Raw genomic sequence first — 26,135 nt, 5'->3', positions numbered from 1 at the left:
ATATAGACTGCTATGACAGAGAACACCTTGGTAAAGACCCTGGGGAAGGAAGCAATGCTGAAAGGGAGTACTCTGTAGTGAAAGTGAGTGGAGGTGACTATGAATCTGAGTAAGCACTAGCAAGTGGTTTGGCTGTCCATGTGAAAGTAGGCATCCTTCATGTCAAGAGCTGTAAACCACTTGTCTTTTTCCAGAGATTGAACTATAAATGCCAACATGACCATGCAAAAGCTGGATTTGCAAATAAAGCAATTTAGATGGCAGTGGCCAAGAATAGGTCTCCAACTGCCTTTCTTTTCGGAAACTGTGAAATATGTCAAGTAAAAACCCCTTATTTGGTACTGAAGAGGAACCTGCTTTATTGCTCTTCACTATAAGAGAGATTCCACCTCTTGTTTGAGAATGTTCTTGTGAAAGTGGTCTCCGAGAGGGAGGAGGGAAAGGGGGTTTTGGAGGAGGTAGGGCACAAACTCTATTATACAGTCAGAATGGATAATGCTGAGCACCCATTTGTTCATTGTTATTGCACTCCAGGTGCTGAAAAGGAGTACTAGATGACCCACCCAAAAGAGTGTGTTGGTAGTCAGGACATGTTGGACTCAGTGGCTTACACCTCCCATCTAAAATAATGTTTCAATGAGGGCTGGGATTGGAATGAGGAATCTGCTGCAGAAAGTGTGATGAAGCAGGTTTTTATTTTTTAACTCTCTGCTCTTAGGATCTCATAAGATCTCAGGTGGAAGAACTGTTGAGCCATCAATCTAAACTTGTATTACTGAAGGTGGAATTTTCTCTTTAGGGTATGTGCATATATTCCCAGGGAGTAGAGGATGCCCCTGGAGTCCTTTAAAGTGTGTAAGGACTCATCCATCTTCTGATTAAACAGATGAGTCTCACTGAAGGGAAGATCCTCCATGGTGTACTGACTTCTCTGAGATGCGCGGAAGTATGGAGCCATGACTCCTTGTGCGTCACAATGGAAGTAGCCATTGCCCTGGAAGATGTATCAGGTCTATCTACTGCTGATTGGAGAGTGGTCATGGCAACCAGCTAAGAGCCTGGAAATGAGCTTTGTCCTGCTGTGGGAGACATACTTAGCCAGTAGTGGTTGGTAATTGGCTATCCTGAACTGGAGACTAGAAGAAGAAAAGATCTTCCTTCCTAGTAAGTTGAAACACTTGTTGTCCTTATCAGTCAGGGTCGATCTCGGGTGTTGCTGCCTACATTTCTCTGCAGTGGCTTGGACCACTACAGAATTGGGAACAGGGTGAGAGAACAGAAATTTCACACCTTTGGCTGAGACATAGTACCATTTCTCTGCCCTCTTAGGGGTAGGAGTGCAGGTAGCTTGGTTATGCCAGACTACTCTAGCTGACTCCAGGCTTTGTTAACCAAGAGCATTATTCTACTGGAGCTGGAGGACTGAAGGATGTCCAGGAGCTTGTGTTGAGGATCCTGAGCCTCCTCAAGAGGAATCTTCAGTTCCCATGCAATTCTGCAAAGGAGTTCCTGGAACGGCTTATAGTCATTGGGAAGCAGGGTGGGGAAGGATGGAGACATAAGAGTCAGCACCTCATCTGGCAATAAAAACACGAATCTTATTGGCGCCAACGGCACCACCGGATCCGGAGCATATTCTTCCGCAGCAGGAATCGGAGGACAGATCCTGTTGTCTCCTCAAAGAGGAGGAAAGGGGTGACTCCCTAACAGATTGAGCCAACTACAAGATGGTACTGATCCCATGGCCTAGAGTATGGCCAATAGGATGGATTGAACAGGGGGTTGTGGTGGTCCCCATGGCATGGGGTACCAACAGTTCTGAGGTGAGTGAGGAGGCAGAGGTTGGTCCCAAGTTGGGGCAAGTTTTCTGACGGGGAACGTGTGTCTTGGAGGAAGAAGGCATAATGGTTCAGTGTGATTCAGAATCTCCCGATGAGAAGAAAGCCAATTCCAGTTCCAACGGTGGTACCGACAGTGCCACTGGAGTGAAATCACAGCCTGAAGATGGAATAGGAGACAGATTCCTCCCAAAGGCAGCTCCCCTGGTGGAGTTATAACCTTTCTCAAAACAGAGGGAGCCGATGGAGTGAGAGACTCCAGGCCTGGAAGAGGTGTGTCCTGTCCACCCAAACCCCTAGAGCTGCAACAGAGACCGTCTGTGCCAAAGCCACTGAAGGCAGAGATGGTACCATGGATAACTGCTGCTCTTGACAACGCATCTTTGTCAGTGCTGGCAGATCCCAGGATTTGTGCTTGGGAGGTACTGGAGGGCCCAGTATGTTATGCCTCTGAGACTTAGGACGTACTAAGTTCTCTTGGGCTGAGCTAATGGTCAGTTTAGGCAGGATAGAATCCAACTTTTTCAAAGTGTATTTGGAGGAAGACTCAGACTCATGCTTATGCTCCCTTTTCCCCCGACAAGATCCTGACTGGGGATTTGTAGGGGTAAACTCCTTTGCTCCTGAGTTGGACCTCGTGGCAGGGGGTGTGCTCCTTGATTTATCAGTTCAATGTACAGGGAGGGGTCCCTGGCCTGGGTCCAATTGCAGCTTTGTGGCCTTTTCTATTAGATGCTTCCTGCATACGGCTGGGGAACAAACAGCAGATGCTGCACCTTACTGTGATGGGGGGCTTCCCTGAAGCAGTATAAGCACTGTTGGTGGTCATCGCTGACTGAGAAGGATTGCAGGCAGGAAGCAGAAATTTTGAAGTCCTGGGCATAGTCCAGTACCCGAATAGGGTATCGGCATGGGGGCATGCTTCCCATGTCAGGGAAGACTAACTATAAAACACTAAAACTGTCGGATAAAAACTAGAATATAAAAAAGCTGTTTACAGATATCTAAATATATTTTCACAGATAAAGCTTCGGATACTGAAGGTTCCAATCTGGACCAAGCGGCAGTGAGAAGGAACTGGAGAGGCAGTTGGTCAGCCCCACCCTTTATTTCCTAAGTGGGAGGCACAGGGTGACCCAGGATGTATGTGTGGACCAACAGATGCTGCTTTCACAATTCTCTGGCTCTGGATGCATGGAGTGAATGCATACCCACAGTGGAATACAGACAGGGACCAGCACTCGAAGAAGAAGGCTGAGTTACACACAATGGCCATACGGTGCTCCAGGCAGAGGCCTTATGAGATCAGAGGTAACTCAACCAGTCATTATTCGTTCTGTCCATTGCATTTTCATACTTCAATCCGGGACTTAAATTCATCCGAAGCCATCCAGAGTGGAGCTCCAGTAAATATTTTAAAACCTGCAGAAGCCCCAGTGTGCCCTGTGGGGCAGAGCCGTGCACCCGACAGGGCAGAAGCCCCATGCCCCTGTGCCTCCCACGGGGCTGAAGTTCATGGCTCCAGGAAATACTGGGGGGGAATTTAAGCCCTGCTTCAATCCTACTGGTGAAATGAATCAGCAAATGGAACTGCTGGTTAGGATTGAGCTGCTTTGCTAGACTGCTGGGGTCGTAAAGGTTTAGGACCGGAAGAGTGGGGGCTCTTTCACATCAGGAGCTATCTTGGCTGAGTAGGAATGAGTTTCAAGAGTTGCACTGTGGCTCCGTCCACACTGTGCCTAGCTCAGGCAAGATCATTTACCTTTGCCCAGTCACAAGTGTTTTAGTTCATCTAAACGGTATCCATTTGATATTGCAGGCAGAGAGATTTGTTAAGGAGAGAAATGACCAAGAAGGCAGCAGAATTAGGGCAGGGGGACAGCACACCAGGCACTTGCGGGGACAATGGAGGAATGCATTGAGCCCCTCCTCTGTGCAATGTGCTTGGCCTACAGAAACAATGAACTCCATCGTCCATCTAGTTAGTCATGTTTGTGTTTTTGTTTGAGTTATACACACTAAACTCCTTCCCATATCTTCCCTCCATCATTCAACCCACTCTGCCTACTAGCAATCCCTAGCTTTAGATCTAGTGTCCATAAGCCCCTCTCTGCCAGCATTCAACCTCGTCCCGTCATACAAATAAGCAGTTCACACATAAGATAAATAAGTGAAATAAGTAGCTTCCTGTGGACTTCAAGGAAACAATGGGGCTTCAGGAGAGATTTAAATGAGGGGAGGGGAGTGACTTTTCAGACCAGCTCTGGAATGGCATTCCATGCACAGGACAGTGCAGAAACGAAGAAAGCTGAGAAATGATTATGGAAGGAGTAGGCAATAAGGGTGTGACATATCATTCCGTATTTTTTATGAAAATATGATAAGAATATGACATAACAGATATACTTTATGCAAGATGGTTCGTGAGATATAATTGGAAAGATTATGATTTACTGAATGTGATTATCCTATGTATATGCATGTATCATTTCTGTATCTGAAATTAGGAATATTGACTATGTATTTGTATTTCAACTATGCTACTTTGGGTGATGCTCACTGCCAACACTTCAGGTACAACAATGGACAAGCCAGACAGCGCAGATGGCCCATCAACAAGGACAATGGACTGTAAAAAAGCTTAGTCTTCCTGTGAACCTGTAGGTCAGTCTGTGAAGAATGGTTGTAAGGGCCTCGCAGAATCGGACTTCTTGTAACTTTCCACTGTTAAGGAAGTGGGAGTCAGACTAGGAAACAAAGGACTCCCGCCTTATGCAAATCCTATTTAAGGGTGGGGAGTGAGGTAATCTGGGTCCTCAGTTCTCCCCTGCTACTCCACCCAAGATGACTGCTAGGAACAACTAAGACTGAACTGGGGGAAAGAACTGAACCCAGGCTGGAAGAGCATCTGGCTTGTGAAGAAGATTATTAGAACCACATTTAGGGTGGACCTTACATGTAACCAGTGTCTTTAGTGCATTAAACTTGGTTTGTTTGCTCTGTTTTATTTTCTTAGTAATCTGCCTTGTTCTGTCTGCTACCTCCTTAACTACTTAAAATACACCTGTTATAGTTAATAATTGTATTTCTGGTTTATAATATAACGCAGTTTATGTCATTTTGCGGGGGGGGGGGAGGGAAAGAAGTGTATACCCTCCTCCACATTGAGAAAAGAGGTGAATTTCATATAATTTGGGGTTTGTACTCCAAGGGAGGGGGTGGACATCTCGGTGCTGTGGCAAGTCCCCTAAGATGAGCCTTCCCAGAGCGGATCTCTGGCCCTCTGTTCAGCTGGGTATGGCCCTGCCTGTGTGCTTGGCTGGAAAAGGCTGGGGAGCCTAGCCCGTCAACAGGACCAGCTTTAGGAAATGCGGGGCCCAATTTGAACATTTTCGGCGGGGCCCCAGCAGGGATGACTTAAAAAAAAATGTAAAAAGAAGCCTTTCATTTCTTCACAACTGGTTCCCTATAAAAAGTTCTGATTTAAGGGATGTGCCACAGTATGTATTTTTTGTACCAACAGGGGTTACCATATGTCTGTATTTTAAAAATTCCTCCCAGATGGCAATTTAAGAACCAAAAAGCCTGACATGTCCGGGAAAATATGGATGTATGTTAACCTTACCTAAACTTCTTTTTTAAAAAGATAGGCCTGGACTAGAAATGAGCTCCGTTTTGCATGTGTGGGTCCCCCCCACTCCCTGGGAGTGTGCTAGGGTGACCAGATGTCCCAATTTTATAGGGACAGTCCCAATTTTGGGGTCTTTTTCTTATATAAGATCCCCCGACCCCTGTCCCCATTTTTCACACTTGCTGTCTGGTCACCCTAGGGTGTGCAAATGTGTGGGTCCCAGCTGCTCCCTGCCCCTCCCATTGAAGCAAGTGTGCAGAGTTACTGCCCTGGGAACTGCAGGGCACCAGTGGACACGGGGCTAGCTGGAGGCAGGGCAGGGGCTGGCTGCAGGTAGGATCTGGCTGCAGGCAGGGCAAGGGGTGCGGGGCTGGTTGGAGACAGGGGTGTGTGGGGCTGGCTGGCTTCAGGCAGGGTTACGGGGGTGCAGCAGGGGTTGGCAGGGCTGGAGGCAGAGGAGTGTGGGACTGGCTGCAGACAGGAGCTGGTGCGGGCAGGGCAGGGGATGCGGGGCTGATGTGGGCAGGGGGTGCAGCAGGGGCTGGCCGCGGGCAGGGGGTGCGGGTACAGCCCACCCTGTATGGTGAGTGCCCGCTCCTCCACCGGAGTAGCAGCAGCAGCCCGGGGCTCAGGGGCCATTTAAAGGGCCCGGGGCTTCCTTGCTTCCACCGCCCCGGCCCTGTAAATAGCTGCGGGAGCCCTGGGGAAGCGGTGGGGCTCCAGCGGCTATTTAAAAGGCTGAGGCAGTACAAGCAATGGGAGCCCCAGACATTTTAAATAGCCCTGCAGCCCTATCCCAGGGCTCCAGCAGTGGGGCTCTGGTGGCAATTTAAAGGGCCTGGGAGTTCCAGGCCCTTTAAATTGCCCCCTGGAGAAGCTAGGCCACCCCGGTACAGCACACCGGCTCTTGCTGGTACACCGGACTGGGGCTTGGGCGCGGGGCGCTCTTAGGGGTGGGGCCTGATTCAGGGGAATTGGCCTAAAGCCGGCCCTGCCCATCAAGGCCAGGTAAAGGGGACCCAGGCTGGGAGAACAGTCTGACTCAGTGGTGCCCAACTCACCAGGTGACATCCCAAGGGTCCAACCCGTCACAAAGGGTATTCTCTCATTGAAATAGAGATGATGCAAATGCACTGGGTGAGTCAGTGCTAAGTAAGGCCTTAGAAGTGGCTTGAAGCTTAAAAGGGTTTGAATTTGATGCAGTAGAGATGGGGGAGCCAGTGTTTTCATGAGATGGGCAAGGAAGATTATCTTACTTTGTACATACTGGAGTAGGACAATGTAGGTTGTGAGCAGACCAATTAGGAAGTGGTTAAAATAATTGAAACAGGAGATGATGAGAGCTTGTCTGAGAGTTTTAGTTGCAGAAGAACTTTTTTTGTTACATCATATCAAAAGCTCATGAAGGCCTTAAAGTGTTAACTCAATCAAATGCTAAATCACTAATCATTCTGAATTAATTCATCCATCTTTTAAGCCCGATTGCCTGCTTCTCTTTACTCAAATAAATCCTTTGGTTATTTCCAACATTTTCTGAAGTCTACCTTCACAGGGAACATTCACAAGGATTACATTTGTTTCCAAGGTTATATGTTGAATTTACATTGGATGATCAGTATGAAATACTACTTCTGCTAGAAAACTTACCACACTGATGACAGCAAGGGGCAAAAAGCATCTGAAAATCATGTTCACAATATTTCCTTCCTTCGAACTGTAAATGTGAAACAAACTGGAAGTTAGAGGAATAAGAAGTGTACTTCACATTTCACATCAATAATATACATACCGTCACAATACCGTATCATTCCCAGATGCAATTAAATTGTAAAAGATGACTTGGCTATAACAAAGAGGAGACACACAGAAACAGGTTTTTGTAGGAGACAAACTGATCAACCCCTTTCATACTAAATCTAGCTACCTTACGTTAATATTAAGCATGCAATACACTATTTGTTACAGTATTAACTCTCCTTTTAAAAAGCCGAGTGTCTAAAGTTTTTGCTCTGTGTTATCATTTCCATTGTCAGACAATATTTAAGATCAGACAGGATACAGAAAATCTGATGCAACATACAGTGCTACAGACAGGAATTAACCTTTGAATGACTGGATCAACTTATAAACACCCTTCCTACTAGGAAGCATTTTCCCTGAACCCCTCTGATCACCTCCGCACTCTGCACTTCCTGAAAGAATGGCCCCACATATTGGAGGAAATAAATGCAGGAGAATGTTCATGTCAAAAATCTCTGCAATTTACTGTGCAAAACAACTTTCCAGCTCAGTAGTATAACACAGAAAAATGCAGGAAGAGAACTTCCATTCAAGGCTAAGGATATTCATATCTGATCTCTTTCTCAACAAAGTTCTAGATTTGGAGCTTCAAACTGGCGCATTGCAGAGTTTGAGGCCAGACGCATGGCTTGAATTTAGATTTGAACTTTCTCAAAGTCCAGGGTGCTTCAGACATGATTTTCTGGTTCAGGCTCATCTTCACAGAAACAGGTGGGAAATGATTTCAAGGAAGTGAAGGTAGTGCTGTAGGACAACTTCTGTAATAATATACAGACAAACATGGCTTGGAGTGAAGGGGAGGCACTGCTCATGTGTGGGTGTCTTCAGGCATCTCATAACCCAGGAGTCAGCAACCTGAGGCTCCGAAGACGCATGCAGCAATTTTGGCTGCCCCCATGCAGGCAGCCGTTTTTTGGGAGTGTGTGAAGTTCAGGCTCTGGCAGGGAGGCGCTTACAACAAACAGCTCCCGGACAGCGGTGCAGCACGGCTCTGGCCCCACGCTGCTCCTGGAAGTGGCTGGCTGCTGGCACATCTCTGCGTGCCCCTCGGGAGAAGGAGGGCATCAGGTCTCCGTGCACTGCCCACGCCCACAAGAACCACCCCCACAGCTCCCATTGGCTGGTTCCTGGCCAATGTGAGCTGTGAGGACGGTGCTGGCGGCGGAGGCAGCGCATGGAGATGCCTTCCCCTCCCCCCACCAGAGACGTGCCAGCAGCCAGCCACTTCCAGGAGCAGCATGGGGCCAGAGCCCTACTGTGCCACTGGCCAGGAGCCGCCTCCCGACCAGAGCCTGCACTTCACAACCTCCATCCCCACTCCAACACCCTGCCCCAGGTCAGAACTCCCTCCTGCACCCAAACTCCCTCCCAGACCCCAAACCCACTCCTGCACCCCAATCCCCTGCCCCAGCCTGGAGCTCCCTCCTGTTTATATTCGAATGGCAGAAGTCATATTAAAAGTGTTGGTGAGTAGTAATAACTTTAATATGTTCAATTATTATTAGTTGATAAATTCTAACTCTACAAGTAGCTTTGCACGTGATGCTGCTCTTGAAATATTTTGGACAAACACAAAAAATGGCTCCTTCTTTGAAAGGTTTCCGACCCCTGTCATAACCAGATGCAAATGCTAGCTATGTTAAAACCAGACACACATCATTAGGTTTACTATAAAATGTCTGGTATTTTACAAATTGAGACAACCATTAAAATGGAGGCAATGGGGAGCATTTCCAACTGGAAACTAAAAAACAAAACAAACTCAGTGAATATTAAGCATAAATTAGGAATAGTATAAGGGCTTGGCTACACTGGAGAGTTGCAGCGCTGGTGATGTGGTTACAGCACTGCAACTCACTCTGTGTCCACACTTGCAAAGCACGGCCAGCACTGCAACTCCCTGGCTGCAGCGCTGGCTGTACACCTGGTCTGCTTGGGGTGTAGCGATTCCTGCGCTGGTCATCAAGTGTGGCCACCAAAAGCACTTTTATTGGCCTCCATGGTATTAGGAGGTATCCCAGCATACCTTTTCAGCCACTCTGCTCATCGTTTCGCACTCCACTGCCCCGGGCTCAGGTGACCCGCCCTTTAAATGCCCCAGGAATTTTAAAAATCCCCTTCCTGTTTGCTCAGCCAGGTGTGGAGTGCAATCAATCAATCAATCAGTGACCATGCCTCCATGCCCCAAACGAGCCCCAGCATGGAACACTTCCGAGCTGCAGGACCTCATCAGTGTTTGGTGTGAGGAAGCTGTGCAATCACAGCTGCGCTCCAGCCATAGAAATTATGATACCTATGGCCAGATATCAAAGTCCTTGCTGCAAAGGGGCCATGAACGGGACGCGTTGCAGTGCAGGGTTAAAGTAAAGGAGCTGCGGAGTGCCTATTGCAAAGGTCGTGAGGGAAACGGCCGCTCACGAGCTGCCCCCACGACCTGCCGTTTTTACAAGGAGCTGGATGCCATACTTGGGTGTGACCCCACTGCCAATCCGAGGACCACGATGGAGAGTTCAGAGCAGGGAGAAGTGGGGGAGGGTGTAGAGGAAGCCGAGAGTGAGGCTACTGGGGTGGAGGGAGACACTCCGGAGTCCCAGGAGGCATGCAGCCAGGAGCTCTTCTCAAGCCAGGAGGAAGCTAGCCAGTCGCAGCAGCTGGAACTTGTTGGTGAAGAAGAAGCAGAGGAGCGGGTTTCTGGTAAGCAGCTTTTATTTTAAGGATGGAAATGTTTTGGGAGGGGGGGGTTATGGCTGCCTGCATGCATGCCTAGATGTGGAATAGCCCATTGATTTGGTCTATCACGTCTCTGTAATCGGCATCAGTAATCTCTTCAAAAGTTTCAGCCAGAGCGTGGGCAATGTGCTTGCGCAAGTTTATAGGGAGAGCCACTGTGGTCCTTGTCCCAGTCAGGCTAACGTATCCGCGCCATTGTGCCACGAGGGGTGCGGGGACCATTGCTGCACACAGGCAAGCTGCATAGGGACCAGGGCGGAATCCACATTGCTGTAGAAGACCCTCCCTCTCTTCCCAGGTAACACGCAGCGGTGATATATCTTGCAGTAGAAAATCCTGTTGAAAATGTAGGGATAGTGTTCAGTGTAGGGCCCCCCCGCTGCTCTCTGCTTTCCCCAATGCACAGAAACCCCAGTGAGCCATGACTCAAGCAGCTCCCCTTCCCAGAGGAGTAACTGCTGTGGCAATTGTGGGGGTGGTGTTCAGTGCACTTTCCCCCCAGCTACTCTCTGCTTTCCCCAATGCACAGAAACCCCAGTGAGCCCTGACTCAAGCAGCTCCCCTTCCCAGGTGAGTCGTGGCAGAAACACTCACCCCATTACTCACCATGTCTTCGCTGCTGTGGCCTCTCTGTGCTATGTTTGCTATGTGTAAATGATGCTACAAATAGTCTACAAACTCCTTCACTGTGATAATAAACAATGCAGCCTCTGTATTAAATGTTTCTATTTCTGTTTTTTTTAAGTGTCCTTGAATCCTCCGGCCCTATCACAGCCTGCTGAAAAATTACAGAACTTGAGGCGTAAACCAAGGAAAAGCAAAGAAGATTTGGTGAAAGCAGTTATGAATCAGTATGCCAGAGAGAGTAAGAGGCTGCAGGACTGGAGAGAGAAAATGCATCAGTGGAGGGAAACACAAAGCAGGAGAAAGGAATTGGCTACCAAGAAAAGCACAAAGCAGCCGATAAGCCTCCTGGCACGCCAAACGGACTGTATACAGTCTCTCGTAGCCATGCAGGCAGATCAGTACCAAGCTACCCCCCACTCCAAGCTCTCTCCCTTGTGCCCCAGTGTTTGCTCAAAACACCTTTCTCCAGCAGCCTGGTTCTTACCACCACCAGCTGCCCCCAACACCTGTACGTTCACCTACCAGCCCTGAGAACTACGACTCTTACCCTATGCACTCAACCCCCATCACCATGCAGCATATTAATCCTGAAGTGCAGCAGGCATTGCACAGCAATCCAGGCAGGACATATTCAAACCTCTGAATGTACAGTTCACCACCCTACCCCCCTGCCCTTTTATGTACTGTATTTTGAATAAATGATTTCTTGGCTTTTAAAACAGTTTTTATTATTGCAGAAAGTGAAAAATACTGTATCCCAAGGGAAAAACAGGCACTGCAAATCATTGTAACCACTGCACTTCACACCCATGCAAGGCACCAAACTTTACTGTTGGCTTTCAGCCTCAAATTGCTCCCTTAAGGCATCCCTAATCCTTGAAGCCCTGTGCTGGGCCTCTCTAGTAGGCCTGCTCTCTGGCTGTGCAAATTCAGCCTCTAGGCGTTGAACCACGGAGGTCCATTCCTCACTGAATGTTTCACTCTTCCCTTCACAAATATTATGGAGGGTACATCACACGGATATAACAGCGGGGATGCCGCTTTCCCCCAAGTCTAGCTTCCCATATAGACACCTCCAGCGTCCCTTTAAATGGCCGAAAGCACACTCCACAGTCATTCTGCACTGGCTCAGCCTGTAGTTGAACCGGTCCTTGCTCCTGTCAAGCTTCCCTGTATACGGTTTCATAAGCCATGGCATTAAGGGGTAAGCGGGGTCTCCAAGGATCACAATGGGCATTTCGACATCCCCTACTGCGATCTTGCGGTCTGGGAAAAAAGTCCTGGCCTGCAGCTTCCTGAACAGGGCACTGTTCCGAAAGATGCGTGCATCATGCACCTTTCCAGGCCATCCTGAGTAAATGTCAGTGAAATGCCCACGGTGATCCACAAGCGCTTGGAGAACCACAGAGAAATACCCCTTCCGATTAATGTACTCGGATGCCAGGTGGAATGATGCCAGAATAGGAATATGCGTCCCATCTATCGCCCGCCCGCCCGCCCCCCCCCCCCACAGTTAGGGAAACCCATGTGTGCAAAGCCATCCACAGTGTCCTGCACGTTCCCCAGAGTCATGGTTCTTCTTAGCAGGATGCGATTAATGGCCCTGCAAACTTGCATCAACACTATTCCAACGGTCGACTTTCCCACTCCAAACTGGTTCGTGACCGATCGGTAGCTGTCTGGAGTTGCCAGCTTCCAGACTGCAATAGCCACCCGCTTCTCCACTGGCAGGGCAGCTCTCAATCTTGTGTCCTTGCGCCGCAGGGTGGGGGCAAGCTCCTCACACAGTCCCATGAAAGTGGCTTTTCTCATCCGAAAGTTCTGCAGCCACTGCTCGTCAACCCAGACTTGCAGGACGATGTGATCCCACCACTCAGTGCTTGTCTCCCAAGCCCAAAGGCGGCGTTCCACTGTGCTGAGCACATCCGTTACTGCCACAAGCAATTTAGTGTCTTGCGCGTCAGGCGAATCAATATCATCGTCTAACTCCTGTCACTTTGGAGCTGAAGAAATAGCTCCACTGCCAAACGTGATGTGCTGGCAACATTCATCAGCAAGGTCCTCAGCAGCTCGGGCTCCATTTTTAACAGAAATCGCACTGCAGACTCACAATGGTGCCAATCTGCTGGGATCTGTAGCGATGCACCACGGGGCGTTGGGACAGGAAGCGGAATGACCCGCACCCTTTCATCCCCTTCCCACAACCCACAGTGCCAAAATGGGACGAGGTGCTCTGTGGGATAGCTGCCCACAATGCACCACTCCCAACAGCACTGCAAATGCTGCAAATGTGGCCACACTGCAGCACTGGTAGCTGTCAGTGTAGCCACACTGCAGCGCTGTCCCTACACAGCTGTACGAACACAGCTGTAACTACCAGCGCTGCACAAATGTAAGTGTAGCCATACCCTAACATTTACACATTAGCTCCGGTATATTGCTCTAAGGATCAGATAATTTTTATCTTTATGAATCATTATACAGCAGGGTGAGTCACGCTAAACTGTCTAGCAGGGTGGCCATTTTATGATGCAGATTGCTCTCTGCTATCAACATGAGATCCCAAGCTTAGTTCTCACACTGAACTTCACTGGGGTCACTAGGAATGAAAAGCCAGTATTCTTACAGTGAGTTATCCAACCTGTCTGATGTTAGCACAAATCAAATGTGCCAGACACTCTGTAATGACATACAGCATAAAGCTATAAAACAGATTACATATGAGTTGGAAAGGATTTGGACATGAACATAGAGTATGAAATCTGAACACTTCCTGTTTTGTGTTACTGAGTGATACAATGGAGCTCTATCTATACATGTTAACTCTGTTTGGAGATCAGTGCCACTGCACACAAATCTATGTAGGCTGAACAGGTTTTCCTTCTCTTCTGATTGTGTCAAGCAGGCATATGGTTTGTTTTAATCTATTTTTAGCTCATTTCTGCAGTACCCTGTGGCTGATTCTACTGTTTACCTAGCAGCAAAAACCCTCAATCCCTGGTAACTAATCCCACAATACACATTTTTAAGACATATACAGGAGTTCCAAGAATCAAAAGTTTCCAGGTAGAAAATCTTACCTCAAAATAATCACTAACTAGTTGCAAATCTCCAGGTCTTTAATAACTTACTAGAAAGATATACAGTAAAAAGTCTTCCTTCAAGGACCCTCTCCTTAAGACTGTTTCTGCTAAACACCACCCATACTGAGAGAGGCCTCCAGGTACTACTTTAATATAAATAATAATTAAGTTTGCCATGTTAATTGCAGCAGCATCCTCTGGCCCTGCCATAGGCTGTTAAATATTTAAAAAACAAAACAAAACACCCCCACACCTCAGAAGCAAAACTCTCCAATGCTTGTGCCTGATTTAGCAAAATCATGAATTGTTATCCAAGCAACACTCATAATCTTCTTAAAATGCAGTCCCGTCCCCCTTGAACTTACTGAATAAAGACTGGAAGTGGTTGGGTCATTAGAAAACCTAAAACTTAATTTCCTCAATACTAATTTCTCCCTACTGTTACTCACGTCTTCTTGTCAACTGTCTGTAATGAGCCACTCTCTTACCACTTCAAAAGTTATTTTTCCTCCCTTGGTATCCTGCTGTTAATTTATTTATCTCATTAGACTGACCTCACACTTGGTAAAGCAATCCCCCGCCCCGGCATTTGTCCTTTTCTTTCAGATCATTTCTCCAGTTTGGAAGGTCTCTCTCTATAAGTCTATAAACTATTGTATGTAAAGTAAACAAGTTTTTTTTACTTGGGGCTGGCCCTGCTCAGCCTCTGCCGGCCTGCGCTGAGCAGGGCCGGCAGCCGGGACCCAGCTGGCAGCCATGTGCCAGGCAAAATCAGCTCACGTGCCAAAGGTGGCATGCGTGCCGTAGGTTGCCGACCTGTGGTCTAGCTCCTTACAAACTGATTGATTATTTGCTACATTATCTTTCCAGATACCAAAGTTTAGCTGACTGATCTGTAATTCCCTGGGATGTCCTTATTCCTCTTTTTATAGATAGGTACTATATTCGCCCTTCCCCAGTTCTCTGGGATTTCTTCCATCTTTCACAAATTCTCAAGGATAATCGCTAATCGCTCAGAGATCTCTTCATCCAGTTCTGTAAGTTTTCTGGGAAGTATTTCATTAGGCCCTGCTGACTTGAAGACATCTAAGTTGTCTAAGGGCTTCTCTACATTTAAAATGCTGTAGTGCTTCAGCACAGACACTACCTACGCCAATGGGAGGGATTCTCCTGTTGGCATAGGTAATCTGCCTCCCTGAGAGGCAGTAGGTAGGATGGAAGAATTCTTCCATCAACCTAGCGCTGTCTATTCAGGGACTTAGGTTGGCTTAACTATGCTGCTCAGATGTGAATTTTTCACACCCCCGACATAGTTACACTGACCTAATTTTCTAGTGTAGACCAGGCCCAAGTAATTCTTAATTTGTTGTTTCCTTATTTTAGCCTCAGATGCTACCCTATTTACTCTGATGTTCACTAAGGCTATGTCTACACTACACAGCTTTTAGCGACATGGCTGTCTTGCCACAGTCATGCCACTAAAAGTCGTGCAGTGTAGCTGCTGTCTGTCAGCTCTCCTGACGACAAAAATCTTCTACCCCCAATGAGCAGCGTTTGTGTTTTCAGCAGGAAAGCGCTCCTGGTGACAACACGCTGTTCATATTGGCGCTTGCTGCAGCAAAACTTTTGTCCAGGGGGGCATTAACACCTCTGAAAGACAAAAGTTTTGTCATTTAATTGCCAGTGTAGACATAGCCGAAGTTAGACATCTGATCACCATTAACCTTATTGGTGAAAACTGGAGGGAAAAAAAGCATTTAACACTTTGGCCATTTCTGTGTTTTCTTTTATTGTCTTTCCCTCCTCACTGAGTACTGGGCCTACTCAGTCCTTGGTCTTTCTCTTGATTATAATGTATTTGTAAAATGTTCTCATTACCTTTTCTGTCCCTCACTAATTTAATCTCATTTTGCGCCTCAGCCTTTCTAATTCTGTCCCACATGCTTGTGTTGGTTTTTTTATATTCATCCTTTGTAACTTCATCTGGCTTCCACTTTTTGAATGACTCGTTTTTGAATTTAAGGTCACTGAAGATCTGGTTAAGAGCCATACTTCCTATCTTTCCTATGCACTGGGATAGTCTGCTCTTATGCCCTTAAAAATCTCTCTAAAAAACCGTCCACTCTCCTGAACTCTGTTTCCCCATTCAGTTAAACATCAACACAGAAAACGAGCAAAAACTAATGCAGAGCCCCCAGCAATATCACCGTAGGTGAGACACAAACCAGTTCAGAAAAATAAAATGGCCCATTTCTCAAACTGAATTTTTTTGAAAGATGAGGTAATTCAGATAAGAGGTAGATGAGGGAGGAACAATCCATTCCATCACCTTCTCCAATCACTTTCATTGCTTTGATGTGGCAGAACATCTTGGGGGAAGCAAGGCATTTAACAGGGAACAGCTTTGAAGCCCCTTCTTTAGCCATGATCTTCTGCGACATCTGCCTAGTTGCTCCCATTCCCTGCCTTGTTTAAGGACAGGTTGGCTTTTGTCCCCCTAAATCATCCAGAACACTCCTCACTTTCACGGCTAGGTATTAAATATCTGGCCAGGCAGATTCTGTGGAGGAAGGGCAGGCCATGTGCTTGTTCCTTAATTTCTGAGCAACAAGACCAGGAAATGCTCCAAGGGATCCCACTGCAATCATTTCACTGGCCCCTTCACGTTTTGAACAATTGAGGGATCAGACGGCCCAGAGTACATGTGCATATTTCTTAGCTCCAGAATACTTACATGACCTATTCCTAGAACAAGAGTCCCAGCTGGTGGGGGGCGGGGGGGACTGGCTGGCCTCCCTGTACCACAAAGTAAGGAGTGAGGGAGCTAGGGGACTCCCTGGTTCCTCAAACCACCAGAGCTAGTGCACACGTGATTGTGCACGAGGAGGGCAACCCAGCAAGGCAGCTAGTATGGAAGCACTCAGTCTTCCTCTTAGCCTATGCACAACGTGCCTCAGGTGACATGTGCCCAGGAATCATCACTGAATTTGATCCACTGACTGGGTGTGGATTTTCCTAGCAGGCAGAATGTTACAGCTCAAACACCATTGAGCCAACTCAGAGACAGTAATAGGGACAGGGTCCAAAGGCCATCAAGAGAGAGCCACTGTGGGGGGTGGAGGGGCAGCATGTGGTATGGTCAGCACCTCTGCACATAAGAGCAACTGGGGAAACTGAGGCACAAACTGACAATACCTGTGGCCTACACACCAGCTGTAATTAATTAGTAACCAAAATGGGGAAAGTAAGGCATATGCCTAGTCTGGCGGAGATCAAGACACCAGCCAAAATCGGGGACCTCCTTTGGGGAAACTGAAGCATGACTCAGGATGGTGGGGGTCCCAGCAACAGGATGGCTGGAACTAAGTTTGGGATTATGTGGAAATGACTAAGGAAAGGATGATGAACCTGCCCTGTACAATTTATTGACAGATACTCCCAGATATTTTAGGTGAATAAAGTTGTGCCTAATTAAACTGGGTGCAAGCAAATGATGTGTGTTTTAATATGGCTAAATGTAAATGTATACTTCTCGGAACAAAGAATGTAGGCCACACTTACAGACTGGGGGATGCTAACCTGGGAAGCAATTACTCTGAAGAAGATTTGGGGGCCATGGTGGATAATGAGCTGAACAGGAGCTCCCAGTGTGATGCTGTGGCCAAAAGAGCTAACGTGATCCTGGGAGGCATAAACAAAGAAGTCTCAAGTAGGAGCAGAGAGGTTATTTTACTTCTTCATTTGGCACTGGTGTAACCACTGCTGGAATACTGTGTCCAGTTCTGGTGCCCAAAATTCAGGAAGGATGTTGATAAATTTGAGAGGGGTCAGAGAAGAGCTATGAGAATGATTAAAGAATTAGAAAAAACAGTTACCTACCTTTCATAATTACTGTTCTTCAAGATGTGTTGCTTACGTCCATTCCATTCTAGGTGTGCGCGTGCCCATGTGCGCGACCATCAGAGATTTTCTGCCATAGCGGTACCCATAGGGCCGCACTCATGCCGCAACATACCAGGCACTGCCAGCCCACACCCTCTCAGTTCCTTTTTGCTGAGAGCTCCGAGAGAGGGGCGGGAGGGTGGGTAATGGAATGGACATGAGCAACAGATCTCAAAGAACAACAGTTATGAAAGACAGGTAACCGTTTTTTCTTCTTCAAGTGCTTGCTCATGTTGATTCCATTCTAGGTGACTCCCAAGCAGTATCAATAGAGGTGGGCTTGGAATTCACAATCGTGCAGCTTGTAGTACAGCTCTGCAAAAGCCACTGTCGTCTCGCACCTGCTGAGTCAGTGCGCAGTGTGACACGAATGTATGGACGGACGACCAAGAGGCGGCCCGACAGATCTCTTGGATTGGCACTTGCGCCAGGAAGGCTGCTGAAGATGCCTGCATGCTAGTGGAACGAGCCATCACAATCGCTGGCAGGTGCACTTTTGCCAGATCGTAGCAGCAGTGGATGCATGCCGTGATCCAAGATTAAATTCTCCGGGCTGACACCAGGCAGCCCTTCATCCTGTCCGCGGCAGTAATAAACACCTGTGTTGACTTACGGAGTGGCCATGTTCTATGCATGTAGAAGGCCAGCGCCCATCTGAAGACCAGTGTATGCAACCCGTGCTCCTCGTCTTAGATGCATGAGGCTTCAGACAGAGGAACGGCAGGTAAATGTCCTGGCCCGTGTGGAACCGGGAAACAACCTTGGACAGAAAAGCCGGATGCGAATGTAGCTGGACCATGTCCTTGTAGAAGACCACATAGGGCAGCTCCGATGTGTGTGCCCTGATCTCGGACAGCCACCATGCCAAGGCCATAGTGACCAAGGACGACACCTTCCAGGAAAGGAGCAAGAGGGAGCAGGAAGCTAGGGGTTTAAAAGGAGGGCCAATGAGCTTCAAGAGCACCAGAGTCAGGTCCCATGGGGCAACCGGATCTCGCTCTAGACCTTTCAGGAATTGTGCCGTCATGGGATGGGCGAAAACACACCTGCCCTGAAGCAGAAGGTGGAATGCAGAAATGGCCACCAGGTGCACCTTGACCAAAGACAGCAACAAGCCCTGGAGCTTTAGATGCAAATAGTCCAGGATGTTCTGCAACGAGGCCTCCTTGGGACGAATGCATTTGTCGAAGGTCCAACATGTGAAGCGCTTCCACTTGGCCACATAGGCAGTCCTGGTGGAAAGCTTCCTACTGCACAGCAGGACCTGTTGGACTGTGGTGGAGTACTCTTGCTTGTCTGAGCTTAGCCACAGAGCAGCCATGCTGTCAGGTGGAGCAACACCAGGTTCGGGTGCAGCAGATTGCCGTGGGACAGCAAATCCGGACGGAGAAGTAACTGCAGCGGGTCAGCCACCAAAAGACTCAGCAGCATGCTGAACCAGTGCTGGTGAGGCCACGCCAGGGCAATAAGAATGACCCACATTCTGTCTTGCTTCACCTTTAGCAGTGCTCTGTGGCTAAGCAGCACTGGTAGAAAGGCGTATATCAGCGCTCCCAACCATGGGATCAGGAAGGCATCCGACAGGGAACCCTCGTCCCCGCCGTATAGGGAGTACAACATGTGGCACTTCCTGTTCTGCATGGACACAAATAGGTCCACCTGGGGAGTCCTCCATCATCGGAAGATCAGGTTGACCATCTCTGGATGGAGGGACCACTCATCGCAAGAGGAGAAGGTCCTGCTGAGATGATCTGCCAGGATGTTCCTAGTTCCAAGTAAGTGAGTGGCCACCAACTGGATGGCATTCTGCACACAAAGGTCCCAGAGTATGAGCATCTCTTGACACAGGGCCAAGGACCTGACGCCACTCTGCCTGGTGATGTAACAACATCGCAGCCGTGTTGTCCATGAGGACCAGCACCATCTTACCTTTCAGGTCAGGCAAAAATGCCTGACAGGCCAGGCACACCACTTTGAGCTCCCTGACATTGACACAAAGAGGTAAGTCGTGCTGCAACCAGCGACCTTGGGTGCTGAGCTCGCCCAGGTGGGTTCCCCAGCCCAGATCTGATGCACCCAAGACCAAGGTGAGCGACGGTGATGGGGACATAGCACTGACTTGGGGGTCCACCAGTTCAAGGACGAGAAGATGCAGTCTGGCACCATAATCGCTCAGTCTAGGGAAGGGGTCGGCAACCTACGGCACGTGTACCAAAGATGGCACGCGAGCCGATTTTGCCTGGCACGCGGCTGCCAGCCGGGGTCCCAGTCACTGGCCCTGCTCAGCCTGCTGCTGGCTGAGTGAATGGAACCCCAGACCGGCAGGAGGCTGAGCAGGGCCGGCAGCACACCTCCCCGCTTCCCCCTCACCGCGCTCGGGTTCTGCGGCTCCCAGGAGTGTGAGCCGCCGCTGCCCCTCCCGCAGCTCCCACCCCGCTGCCTCAGCACTCCACTTGGAGTTTTGATTCCACGTGGAGCTAGCATCTGACCGGCATGGGCATGGTAAGGGGAATCCTGGGGGCCAGTCAGGGAGCAGGGGGAGGGTTGGATGGGTCAGGAATTCTGGTGGTCCTGTCAGGGGGCAGGGAGTGGTTGGAATGAGGTGTGGGAGTTCCCAGGGATCTGTCTGGGGGCAGGGGTGTGGATAAGGGTTAGAGCAGTCAGGGGACAGGTAGGGGGTAGGGTCCTATGGGGGCAGTTAAGGGGGGAGGTGTCTCAGGAGAGGGCAGTTAAGGGACAAGGAGCAGGGAGGCTTAGGTAGAAGGTGGGGTTCTGGGGGGCAGTTAGGGGCAGGGGTCCCAGGAGGGGGCAGTCAGGGGACAAGGAGCGGGGAGGGGGGGTTCTGACGGGGGCAGTTGGGGTGGGAAGTAGGAGGGAGTGGATGGGAGCAGGGCTAGGGCAGGGCTCTCCCCTCTTTTTTGATTGATGAAATATGGTAACCCTAGGCGAGGGGGGAGCTAGGGGGTGCATGGGGGCTGGCGCCCGCATACATCCACTGCAGCCTGCAGGAGCCCTCAGGGTGGCGCCAGGCCGCAGCCTAGGCAGGAGGGGCGGGGGGGCGCAGCTGTTCCCTGCTAGCAGTGCCGCCGCCTTTGCAGGGCTGCTGCCCCCCTGCACCGCGCTGGCTCCTCCATGGCTGGGGCTCGCTGCTGCCACAAGCGGGATGCTCTGGCTCTCCAGTACCTCCGGAAGGCAGCTCCTCCCTGCCAAGCTGCTGCAGCAGCCCAAGCCCGGCAAAGCCAGTGAGTGGACTTGGTGCAGAGGCCACTGGATTGGGGTGGGGAGGGCTCGTGGGGGGGCTGTGCCCCCTCCAGGGGAGTTCAGGGGGCGGGGAGGGGGGTACCTGGTCTGGGGAGCAGCCCCAGGGCATGGCTTGCCCCTGGGGTCTATAAAGGCTTGTTGGGATTTGCCCCTCAATGAACCAATGTGTGCGCGGGTGGGGGTGGGGGAGCAAGGTGGAAGTTTCGCCTAGGGCACAAAATATCCTTGCACTGGCCCTGCCCCAGGGGGTGCGTGTACCCCAGGTTAAGAACCACTGCACTAAACTGATAAGATCTGTATTTTAATTTAATTTTAAATGAAGCTTCTTAAACATTTTTTAAAACTTGCTTACTTTACATACAACAATAGTTTATAGACTTATAGAGAGACCTTCTAAAAACGTTAAAATGTATTACCAGCACATGAAACCTTAAATTAGAGTGAATAAATGAAGACTCAGAACACCACTTCTGAAAGGTTGCCTGCTGGGAACGTAGACCGTTGCTAGCCATGTTTGCAGGGGTCGCAGATGAAGCCGGAAGTACCCGACCATGTATGTGCACGCTGCCATGTGGCCCAGCCGCCGCAGGAAACTGTGTCCTGGTGATCGGATGTCTTCTCATGTGGGCAATGAGATCCACCATGGCCTGAAAGTGTGCTTCCGGAAGGAAGGCCCTGGCCTGCGTGGAATCAAGAACTGCTATGATAACCTCTATGCGCTGGACTGGCATTAATGTGGACTTTTCTGTATTTATTAACGGGCCCAGGTCACTGCAGGTGGAGCGCACCAGATTGAGGCTTCTCCACACCTGTTCCAGAGACCTGCCCTTGATGAGCCAGTCATCGAGGTATGAAAAGATCAGGACCCCCTTGATGTCTGAGGTAAGCCTCTACTGGCACTACGCATTTCGTGAACACCCTGGAGGCCGAAAACAGGCCAAAGGGTGGTACCATGAACTGGAAGTGGCACCCTGCCACTATGAAAAGCAGGAACTATCTATGTCCTGGGAATATGGAGACATGGAATTAAGCTGTTGGGGTATGTAAGGGTTAAGTAAAGACCTGGATAACCGCTAGCATGGAATTAGGGAGGAAGGCGTGGGCAGGCACCATCTCTTCACTTGATAGATAAAGTACTACCCCTCTCCTCTCCCTTCTCCTTGTTAAGGATTGATAAGTGTTGCAGCTGCATAAGGAAGGTGGGGATCTAAAGGATACCTTTTTGTGTAAAGCAGTGTTATCTCCAACTCCCGTCCTTTCCCAGCTCTACAAACGAGCTTGAGGTCATGGCCCCTTCCTCCCTTCCCTGTGAATTGCTGATCAAGGGAATTTGTGGCTGCAATTATAGCAAAGAAATGTATCTTCAAAGTAAAAATTGTCTGTAGAATATGGTAATACTGTAAACAGTAATCAAGGGCAGGGATAATTATATTCAGTATACAGCTATTAATATTCATTGTATGGGCGTTCATATTACTCAATAAGGGTTTTGGGGGTGTTGTAGTAAATGGTGGTATTTACAAACTAACTTAGATAAAAGAGTGTGAGGTAATTAATTCAGTGCTTACTCGACCACTGGGTCAGGGGGAACAAGTATCGCAATAAAGAAGCCCATTTACTCAAATCCACCTTTGGGTCAGCCTGTTCTCTTCTAACATAAGCGTCCTTCAAGTCAAGAGCGGCGTACCAGTTCCCCAGATCCAGGGAGGGGATAATGGAAGCCAGGGAGACCATGCGGAATTTCAACCTGAGAGACATGTTGAGGACATGCAGGTCCAGGATGGGTCTGAGGCCCCCCTTGGCATTTGGGATTAGGAAGTATAGGGAGTAGAATCCTGTTCCTTCCACGTCCTGAGGAACCACCTCCACCCCCACCCCCCAAAATGCAGGAGCTTGTCAGCCTCCTGAACCAGGATTTGCTCATGAGAGGGGTCCCTGATGAGGGACAGGAAAGCAGGGGGGCGGGAAGGAGGGGTATCCACAAACTGCAGGGTGTAGCCCTGGGCTGCTATGTCCAGAATCAGCTTTCTGGCAGAGTGCAGGGCATGCATGCCCAATGAGTCAAGGGTAGTCTTAGTGTCCTTCTACCCACGTAGCCTGGTGTCTGTTTGAACGGAGAAGAGTCCAACTCTGTCCAAGGGGGGATCCTGAATTGAGGCCTGCATCTCCTGGGAGAGCCCCACTGTTCAGAACCAAGAGATGCATCAGATAATCGCTTGGTGTTCTTTAAAGTCATCTGAGGGGCTGGCCCTGAAAGGTCCCGCAACCTCCTTGTCCAGGGAAGAGGAGGCGGCCCTGGCCGCTGGTGGAGATTCTGAGGGCTCGGCAGGTGCTGGAGAGGGAGGTTTGGGGTGGGCACCAGATCCTCCACCCCGACCTCAGAGCAATCTTCCAGTACCAGGCCCAGTGCCGTCGATCTCTGCTCTGACGTGGCCACTGAAGAACTCTGCAAAGGGGGCATCGTCATCACCGGAACGTCCCATGCTCCCCAATACGGCCACCCTCTCGCAGAGACCAGGGCGATGGACTGAACTGGGTCTCCATGCCACAGGAACCACTTTCTGGTGACAAGGGAGGAGCCGTCAATGCCTGGGTCTGCTTGCTGGTCGTGGCTACCGGTGAGCGCTGACCAGGTGTAAGTGACCAGTGATTATACTGGGGAGAATGGTCCAGGTGCCAGGGAGATCAGCATTGGGGGAACAGTGCTGAGAAGACCGGTAACATGAGGGGGAGCAGTCCCATAGTGCCAGTGACTAAGACCAACATCTAGACAACAGATCGGCAAGAGGGTGAACAGCGTCGGTCATAATATGGGGAGCCTCAACCCCACACTGGGGAATAACATCTTGGTGACTGGGGCAAGAGTCTGGGCGATCGGCAGAGCACCTGCAACCTGCCATGGGATTGCTTGTCTGGCGACCTACGGCACTCCCCTGACCCTGGCGGGGTCTTAATGGCTGGCTTGCTCTCTCGGGGAGCCTTAGCCTGGTCCTGTGGCACCAGAGACGTTATAGGAGCAGGTGGAGATCTGTGCTCTCTCTCTGTGCCTGGGCTTGGGATGACGATGGTGCAGGCAGGGTGGTGGGTCCCATACCGCCCACCAGAGTCAGTGACAGACCTTTAAGAGCGCTAAGAGCCCCAGCCACGGAGGCACACTTGTGCTGCTCTGGAGAAGGCTGGCGGACAGGCACGGTCCCTTTACCGGATGACCACTGGGCCTTCTTGCTCGGTGCTGGTGAGTGCTTCTTTGCCTCCTTCTTCGGGACCAGCGCCGAGAGGAGTCGGGTGCTGGTGGCACACTGTATATAGAGGCTAAAGTACTCGGTGCAGCCTGCGTAGAGGGCTCAGAAGCCGGGTGGCAAGCAGACTCCATCAGGAGGGCCCTGAGGTGAATGTCCCTCTCCTTCTGGGTGCAAGGCAAACTCTTCTTGATGTCTAATTCCCCCAAGCACTTAAGGCAGCTGTCGTGGGGGCACAGGCAACTAGTAACTGCTGATAGTAAAGGGGCACAATTTAAAGGTTATGGTGGTACTGCATTGCCCCATACATATTGCTTGCAGCATGGCTCAAATTTAGCCCTAACAGAGCTTACAGGGACACTGTGAAACTGACTATACACAAATACAATAAATATTCAATACATAAAATAAACAAACTGAAAAAAAGTAGAGGAGACTCTTCCCCCCACTCCCCACACCACTCACACACCCTAATCTCTTTTCGTTTTCGTAATCTTACTTGTTGGCTTGTCACTATAGTAGGTACTAAGTTTTCAGACAGAAATGTGCCTTTAGCTGTGATCCTACATTTCTGCCCATCTGGGGAGGAATGCAGGACTCCTAGACCTGTAGGGAATTCCAGACTGACTGTCACAGGCCTGGTGTAAAGCAGAACTTGGATGGTGGCCATCTTAATAAAAAATGTAAGCACTTTTGCAACCCTGCTTTCAGGAAATATTACTCTACAGGCAACCTTAGCTCTTTCAAATATACTGGAAACCTGACAAATCATTATCCATCAAGCAGTCTGTGCTCCAGAAAGGCTGCAAGAGAAAGTATGCTTCCAGAATCAGTGCAAGTGGTCTGGTCCATACACAAGCAGGGGACACAAAAGTAATTTATTCCTGTCTCTCCCTATTTGGGAAATTGTGTTCTCCCTCTGATACAGAAACACCTAAAAAGAGCATCTGGTGGAAAAATGTCTGCAGAGATACTCCCTGCTGTTAGTAGTAGGAGGAATCTATATGGTTTATTTTTAAGTTGGACCAATTACCACATATTTATACCCCTATAACAGATGCTTTGACAAGAGCAAAATAAAGCTGACAGGCATTTATGGAACACCATCCAGGACTAGAAAATTATTCTTTAGAGCTCCTGAGATCAAACAAGACACTGGGAGATTCCAGTGAGCTCAGGCCTGAAGGAACTCTCATGTTCAGTCTATCCTCCTGTTAATTGGAAGGGACAGCTAGATGCACAAGGGAACTCAAGTGCACAGAACTGTTCCGTGTAGCATAAGGAAACTCAATGGCTCTGTCATACACAGAACACACGAGTGCATCAAACCATAGTTAAACATTACAGGGCCTGTATTTCTTCAAAGTGGTGGGCTGAGTCTATAATGCGGTTGAGGACCCATACCTTAAAAGGCTCAAAGTCAGCAACACACTTGAACTATATAGAAAGATGTAGTCTGCTGTTAACCAGGAATACCCCGTTAACTCCTACGTTTTTGACTTGTAATAAAAGGAATATTTCATTTGCAGAAAAAATAAAAATAAAGTGAATAATGAGGCAGCTGGTAACATACAATTAAATGCAGCACTGTAGTGCATTATTAGTAATCCAAAAAATAAATGCATATTTACCCACCTTTTCTGACCCTGCATACAGCATTCAGTAATATAAACTGTGCAAATCAGGATTTATTGTGAAATTGGCAGTTTAACAAGATGAACAACAGATGCTGCTTAGTTTACTAAGTTTTTTTTTGTTTTGCTTTATTTTTAATACATAATTTGGTTAGAGAATTCATATTGCATAGGGTTAATTTAATAGCTATTTTAAATATATATATTTAAAATTGAGAGTGTTCAGTTATATATAGATGGATCCAAAAATCTGTCATACTTGTTTCTAATAACAGGAACATCGAAATATAGGAATTGCCAAATTATGAGACTGGATCAGACTAGTGGTCAACCTAGTCCAGTATTCTGTC

At 48.9% G+C, this 26,135-nt stretch overlaps 1 protein-coding gene across 5 annotated transcripts in view; it reads right to left on the bottom strand.

Moving 5' to 3' along the window:
* LIMS1 (LIM zinc finger domain containing 1) overlaps positions 1–26,135 on the bottom strand; it is a 141,350-nt gene that overhangs the window by 25,445 nt on the left and 89,770 nt on the right. For all 5 annotated transcript variants that reach the window (XM_050922518.1, XM_050922508.1, XM_050922497.1 and 2 more), the window contains exon 3: positions 7,117–7,183. In XM_050922518.1, the coding sequence (XP_050778475.1) occupies positions 7,117–7,183 (67 nt within the window). The remainder of the gene's footprint in view (positions 1–7,116; positions 7,184–26,135) is intronic.

The sequence above is a fragment of the Gopherus flavomarginatus genome, chromosome 1 (genome assembly GCF_025201925.1).
Source record: "Gopherus flavomarginatus isolate rGopFla2 chromosome 1, rGopFla2.mat.asm, whole genome shotgun sequence".
NCBI lineage: Eukaryota > Metazoa > Chordata > Testudines > Testudinidae > Gopherus > Gopherus flavomarginatus.
This window is presented reverse-complemented; position numbering and strand designations above follow the sequence as displayed.